The 7,816-nt window shown below is 35.3% G+C and overlaps 1 protein-coding gene across 1 annotated transcript; it reads right to left on the bottom strand.

The window, feature by feature from the left end:
• Nucleotides 1-625: 625 nt before the first annotated feature.
• Nucleotides 626-7,545, bottom strand: Smp_031010 (putative dead box ATP-dependent RNA helicase; the record flags this gene model as incomplete). Its single annotated transcript, XM_018800039.1, has 7 exons — nucleotides 626-1,397; nucleotides 2,837-3,091; nucleotides 4,873-5,125; nucleotides 6,093-6,228; nucleotides 7,124-7,253; nucleotides 7,309-7,381; nucleotides 7,416-7,545. 7 exons carry the CDS (start codon nucleotides 7,543-7,545, stop codon nucleotides 983-985), a joined length of 1,392 nt encoding a protein of 463 aa, XP_018653893.1. The 3' UTR covers nucleotides 626-982.
• Between the last annotated feature and the right edge of the window lie 271 nt (nucleotides 7,546-7,816).

Genomic DNA, 7,816 nt, shown 5'->3' with positions numbered 1-7,816 from the left:
TGACCAATGGAGTTCAATTGTGTCAGAAATGAGTTACCCATCGAAGGCAACGGAACGTGGTCGCGCAATATCGTGGATTGATTGAGGTTAGACTTATACACTACTGGATCCCAGTTCGATGGTTCAGAGGTTGAACGTTCACATATGAGACCGAAGGTCCTGGGTTCGATCTCCAGTAACAGTCGTAGATGCGCACCGCCGAGGAGATACATACTAGGACGCAATGATTTAGGGTCATGAGAATTTCACAGGAAATGATATTTGATAGTATTACTGAAATACTGTAACTAAGGTATCTGATGTTACATGTTCGTTCGAAGTCAGTAGGAAAACCTGGACCTAGATTAGGTTTTAGTAGGCACCCATGAGGGAACTGATACTCATCATGTGATTTGAGTTTACGTCACCAAGCTTCAGTCTGGGATGTCAATATTCAGAAGTGCCGGCAGAGAATGACCTCCTGTAGGACTGAAATATTGATGCTGACCGATCACTGGATGATCACCGATCTTAAGCATGACATTGAACAATATCACAAAACTGTAAACCTTAGCTAAGGATTGGTCGACGTCGAGCACATTAGCGAAGGTAATGACAAAATGGTAATGGAAAAGGATGATTTAGAGTAAATTAAACACAACAACATTTATAATCGATAGACAGATTCTTTTGAATTTTTGTACAGGGCTAAAACATATCAATAAAATATTTAGGAATATGGCATAATAATCAGACTCGACGTTGATGGTATTAAAATTATCGCCTGCAAAAATGGTAACAGTATGTCCGTTTGGCTGAAATTATTGGTGGTTTGAAATATACAGATACCGTTTACTGTCATTTTTACTAGGAAAGACTGGATTTGGACTGTTATTGACAACCTTCATGAAAGCCATTACAGATTAGACAGAAAACCTTTGGTCTTCAAAACACAAAAAAAACATATGCATTAATCTGTAGAAACAGATGTACAAAGTTTATTTTATTTTGCAGTGTTCAAGTTTTTTTTCCTCTTGCGTTGTTTTTTCTTACGTTTTAGATGCTTAGCAAGTTGATGGTGTTGTACAGGTTGACCGTTGTTTGTATCAGATTTACATGGTGAATTTGCTATTTTGGGTGAACTGTGTACAGAATTATTAGTGACTAACATTTTGTCCAAACGAGCTGGTGCTGGTGGAATAGCAATTTGATAATAATTGCAAATTTCTAAAAGCTGTTTACGCTCCTCAGCATTGGCAATAAAACTCACAGCTAGACCAGTACGTCCAAAACGCCCAGAACGGCCTATACGATGTAAGTATTCACTGGTATTCATTGGCAAATCAAAATTCACAACTAATCCCACTGTTTGAACATCAATACCTCTAGCCCACATATCACTACTGATTAAAATACGACTGAAATATAAAAGGAATGCAGAAAAGAAATGATAACATTATGTAATGTACAGAAATTGGAAATTATTTGTAAGTAGTGTCAATAACAATCAAAAAGAAACTAGCGCGACAGTATGCTGACTATCAACTGAACAAAAGAACAACGGACTGAAAGGATACATCTTTGACCATTAACTTGGTTAATCTGATAAACTCTTGACGTCATAAATAGTATTTACTTTAGTATAAACAGACTAATCAATGTACCTCATTTCCCAAGTACAGAATCATGTACACAACTTTGTGCCACAATTTCTTTACGTAGAAGCTAGTGGGATAAAGCAACCATTTAGGCCGAAGATAGCTGTTAAAGTGGAGTTTGAACCTAATTCCGACAAAAACAACCCAGTTACTTTTCTACTAAAGCTTTTTGATGACAACTTTCATCAGTGTAAGGGGTTTGTGAGGATTGTTAAATTTCACAATCTACATCACGAACTGACTTTAATTCAATCATCATAAGAAACGAGGAAATACTAGACAATTATTTCATCCTACCATGGGACTCTTCAGAAATGTGCCCTGACGACCCTGATGAAGATTGAACTCAAGGGTTTTAGGTCTTGAAGCCAGCGACTCAGTGGTTTGAAGATGTGTGCTCGCATAGATACCTAAAAACCGTGGGTTCGACCCCCCAGTAAATACTTAGGTGTACACCATTGAGGAGTTCCATACTATGACGAAACAGCTGTCCTATGTTTCCTGATTTCCAATAGTTGTTTGACTAAGATTAGGTCGTGATATAAACTATAAAATAACAACTTTCAGTTTAAACTAATATTTCAATAACAGTATAGTGGATAATATATACTTCGTTAATGTGAATGATCAGCTCGTTGACATAATGACGAGAGATTGACATTTACAGAAATTAGAACAACACATGTAAGCGAACAATTGTTTTCAATTAGATCGTCTTCAGGCTTTACTCTAATACTCATGTATATTAGAGTAAAGCCTGATGACGATCTAATTGAAAACAATTGTTCGCTTACATGTGTTGTTCTAATTTTCACAATGGGAATCTTTAATATTTACAGAAATTTTGGAGAATTCTTTATTATCTAATTTTACGAAATGAAAAGTGATAGTTATTACTACTTCTTCCGGGAAATAAAAAAAGTGAAATACATTTATGCATTTTGTAAAAAGGCAAATATTTCAAAGAAAGAGTAGCGAAAGTTAATCAAGAATTGTTAACATCAATAGAATGCTGGTATTGACAATAATGCATACAGGTTTATGAGCTTTAACCACTGTGCGATTATACTAACTGATCACTGAACACCTGGTTAATTCAATGGGATTTGAGAGCCTAAGCTAAAAAGTTAAAGGGCTTTCTTCTTTTTACATAAATCTTCTATTATGACAGTATTTACGAAGAAAAACAAGAAAATTACCATTCACCAGAACGAAATTGTTTCATAACTGACTCTCGTTGACTTTGATCAAGATCACCATGAGCAGCAGCCACTGTAAAGCCTTCTCGTTTCAACTGACTTGCAAGCCACTCAACTTTTCGTCGAGTATTAACAAAGACAACAGTTTGTGAAACACAAACACTGGAAAATAAATCATTTAACGCTTCGAATTTCCACTCCTCTGAGCCAACATCGATATAGAACTGTTGAAGATCAGAAAGACTAAGTTCGTCTCTAGAGATGCAATTTAAGACAAATTAGTGAAATTAACAGGTATTGGAAAGGTCAGTTAGTATAGTGAAAATTTACCAAATGATACTGCCTGGGGTGTGAAATCCTTAAGTACAATATTTTGGAAGGAACCAAATGTGAGATTATGTATTGCTTCAACAGGATTATTATTCCTTCGACTTTTGTTCAGCATGACATTTAATTGTATTAATTTTATGCGACAATTTCTGTGTACAATGAAATCAACTTCAATGTAAATTAATCCTCGTTGACCTCTACCGAATAAGTATTCCTTACAAGATTTACCTTTTATAGTAGTCTAGATTGCGAGAAAAAAGAGCTATGGTATACTGGTATCAAACTGTAACTAACAGTTATTGCTATTATCACAGTTGTATCATAAGTAAGTGAATAAACTACATAAATCCCAGCTAATTAATTGGATCAGTCAAGTAGTATGACTTTTAATCATATTAAAACTAAATCATCTAATTCGTTGATATCGTAAGATCATAGATTGATTGAAGTTAGACATTAACAAACAGAAGATCCTGTGTCCGATTCCTGCGTGCGGGATCATAGATGCGCACTGCTGTCTCACATTGGGATGGAACAGCATTCAGCGTTTCCAGGCTTCCAATGTTGTCCTAGTTTAGATTGACTGATTTCAACTGTGAAAATATCTATATTTATTTCGACTATTAACTTCAAATTCAAAAGCTTTTTGCACTTAATTTAGTCTAAAAAACCGAGAAGCATTACCGGGTCTCAAACATAAACTGGAATCCAATAGCGAGTACACCACAACCTATACTATGTTATGCAACTAAATTTACTCTGTTTTCATTCACGCTTATTGCCCCCAAATGCCCTGGCACGGTCGAGGGTGGAGAGAGTCATCTCTCTCTCTCGAAACACTCTCACATGGCCACGTGCATACAACCACTTCCAGGGAAGTCCTACCCACTGCCTTCTCGTAGCGGGGATGTTGTTTATGAGATTGAGAGAACGTTAAGCGAATGACCGGAGCTTTAACCGGGTTGGTGGATATGGAGGATCCACATAGGGGATTTGAAAAACCCTAGTTCCACACCAATGGTGCACATGGGCTCCAGTACCCCGAAGGGACAAATGGCGTATGAACCAATAGTCGGTCACTGGTTACCATGGGACTTCATCTCCTTACGATGCTCTACTGCCTTGTGGATTAGGCCTTTAGGTCAAAGACTCCGGGTGTGGCTCCTTGAGGAAACCACCTGCTTCAGTCTGAGCACCCGAGGGGTATCATAGCCCTCACACAATTAAATGAAATGACATTTTTTGTGTGTGGCGCATATGTATTTTGTGCCCCCTTGTACCAATATTTATGTGTTCAGATAAATAAATAAACTACTTAGAAGACTATAGTTTTGTTTTATCATAAAAGTATATCGCAGGAAAGTTACGTTATTTGAAAGATAAAAAAGTGAAAAAGAGAATAATATGTAATCAATCACTACTGTTTTGGATCTGTTCACTTTTATACTATTCTACAGAACCTATTTTTTATTCTAATCTCATGTTAAATCAACGATTCTAATATTCATTAGAACTTAAATGCTTATATAGTTAGTGAAATTTATAAAAATATGAAAGCAAGAACAATTTCCATTTATTTCAAAGGTAGTAAATGTCAAGAAAAGTAGGAATAAGATTGCTTTGTTGATTTTTTGAGGAACTAAAATAAGAAATTATAATACAAAAGTATCACAACTCATAAATACAATAATAATAACAAATTTTACCTTGGTACAAGAACACAAACAGGATTAGATGTGAGATTTTGAAACAATTCTAAATGCTCTTTAAGCATTGTAGCTGAGATGATAACAATTTGACAATTGACAGACTTTTTGTTATTCAAATTAGTGTGAGATGGGAGGCGGCGATATATCTCCTCTAACTGATCGTGTAATCCTCTATTTAACATTTCATCAGCTTCATCCAAAACCAAAGAACGTAGTTTGTTTAAACGTATGTTACCTTGTCGAAGAAGTTCTAAAAAGCAAAAATCAACGGAATTGGGTAATGAGCGTTACCAGATGATAACTAATCTCAAAAAAGGATTAAAATGGGGTTGTTACTGTGAGAAGTTTAACAGCTGTGAAAATGGTTAGCTTACTTACTAAGGATCCACTTTTATAAACAATATATCTCTTACAGGAAAGTAGTAACTTTCATGATTGCAGGAACAATCAAACTTCTAATGTAGTATTAATAATTAAATCCTGACAACAATCTGAATTTTGTACAGACTTCAGATTCTATGTTGTTTTATTTACTTGATAATACTTTGAATATATATGCATACAAAATACTCTGTAAGTGAAAGAGTCACTGGACACTTAGCTTGCAATCTGTATGTAGTAGTTTCGAATCCATCAATTCCTCTTACCTCGAGTTTTGAATAGCCGGGTAGTATCATTCAACCAAACATAGACAGTGTAACTTGTACTAGATGAGTTACTTCAAATAAGAAGATAAGACGGTTGTGGTTTGCATACTAACTGAATTAATTCTGCTTATCGTGGTTGATTGACTATTTACATAGTGACTGATCGAAGCTTTTCATGTGAAAACAATGGATAGGATGAAGGATAATGTAGCTTGAAAAAACAAATAAATAGACGCGAAATCTTTTGATAGTTTGTCAAGTTTACTTTGGATAGAATTTATCAAAACGAACATCTATCGCAAAAACCAACTGGAAACTACGTAGTGTTGGACGGTTGTTTCACTTTATTTTTAAGATGAACAATAAAATGCATGAACATAAATACTAGGATGATTATAGTTGTGTTTAAGGAAACAGTAAAGTTACATAATATACTATTTGAAAATGAATATTTGTTATTTTAAGCACCCTACTTATCTTGTTATGTAAGCAAACTTAAGGGAAATTTTAAAAGTAATAATTCAGTTATAACGTAAGTAAATTTCAAGAACACTAAACCAAATAATTTACCTAACACTCGACCTGGAGTACCAACGACAACATGCACTCCCTTATCAAGTTCGCGAGCCATTTGCATAGTATTGTTTCGCCCACCACAACAGGCGACACATCTGATAGACAAGTAATCAGACAATGATGACATAACCTAAAAACATAAGATAATAAATACTTCATAATTACAATAATGGTAATATGGTCTATTCTTATTAGCTGAAGATAGACTCGATTATTCAAATATGTACTCAATAGCTTACTGACTATCAATTGAATAAAGCAGCAGCTGACTGAAAAGATAAACCTCGGATTATTAACCTGAAAATGCGATAAACCTAAAACTTCATGTGTGACATTTACTCTGATATAAAAGCTTGGCAGACTCATTAATGTATTTCATTTACCAAGTTTATTTATTTACACACATAAACATTGGTACAAGGAGGCACCAAATACATATGCGCCACACAAATCATTCGGTTTGTGTGAGGGCTGGAATACTGTCCGGGTCCCCAAACCGAAGTAGGTGGTTTTCTCAGGGGGCCACTCCCCGAGCCGTTGACCTAAAGGTCTGATCCGCAAGGGAAAGGAACAACGTTAGGAGATGCGGTCCCATGATAGCCGGTAACCAACAATAGGTTCATACGCCATTTGTTCCCTCGAGATCCTGGAGCTCATGTTCACCACTGGTTTGGAATCAGGGTATTCCAACTTCTCTGCGGGGATCCTCCATATCCACCAATTCTTGGATTATCAAGTGAGAATTTCCGTAAATAAGCTACTGAAACAGAAAGAATTTTAATATATTCATACACTTTCATTAAAAAACCATTGTTTATTAACACTTCCAGATTAGTGGCAAAATACACTTATGTATATGGTTTAACATTTCAGCTGAAAATCTTTGTTTGCTTTTTTTTCGAAGGGGATAGTACTTTTTACTGAGATGTTAAAAATCAGATGATAATTTCGATATTTGCTCCGTTTTCATCACCATATTTCGTTTTATCATATCGAAAATTAATGAAATACAGACAGAAACCTACATGATGTATTTGGACAGCCAATTCGCGAGTGGGTGCCAAGACTAGCACTTGAATTTGACAGATCTCGGGGAGAATGTTTTGCAAAGTTCCTATGCTAAATGTTGCCGTTTTCCCAGTCCCACTCTGAGCTCTGAAATTCAAAAAAGTAACTTCTGTTCTATGTATTGTAAATGTGCTGAACTTACTGTGCAATTAAATCTCTTCCTAAAATTATTTGTTTGATAGTTTTCTGTTGAATTAGGGAAGGTTTTTCAAACCCTACAGAAGAATTACATAGAACAATGCAACAAACCGTAGGCATAAATCCCCTTCAAAAGGTTATCTTTTAACCCCATAGAAGCAAACGTTGGGTAAGATTTCAGTGATTCGGATAAATTGAAGTCACTTTCGGATAACGCATCCATTTCCAAAAATCCGTTCATCTAAAAGTAGGTCGTAAATACTCCGACAAACAATGCGCCTAACCATATGCAGAAAATAATAAATTATGTTGGTTACATAAACGGTAGCTACAGAGTATATTATCTGTTATCAAAACAGTAAGGTTATTATAGATAATACAGATAACAAATAACACCTGGTTACACAATCTCTCTCCAATTTAATCCCACTTATTTATTGTAGTTATACGAGTGTACTTAACTTCGAACCATGACCCGATAATAACTGATTGATTAGAGCACTTAACTTTCA

Source organism: Schistosoma mansoni, chromosome W (genome assembly GCF_000237925.1).
Source record: "Schistosoma mansoni strain Puerto Rico chromosome W, complete genome".
Lineage (NCBI taxonomy): Eukaryota > Metazoa > Platyhelminthes > Trematoda > Strigeidida > Schistosomatidae > Schistosoma > Schistosoma mansoni.
Note: the sequence above shows the minus strand (reverse complement) of the source record. Positions and strands in the feature narration are given on the sequence as shown.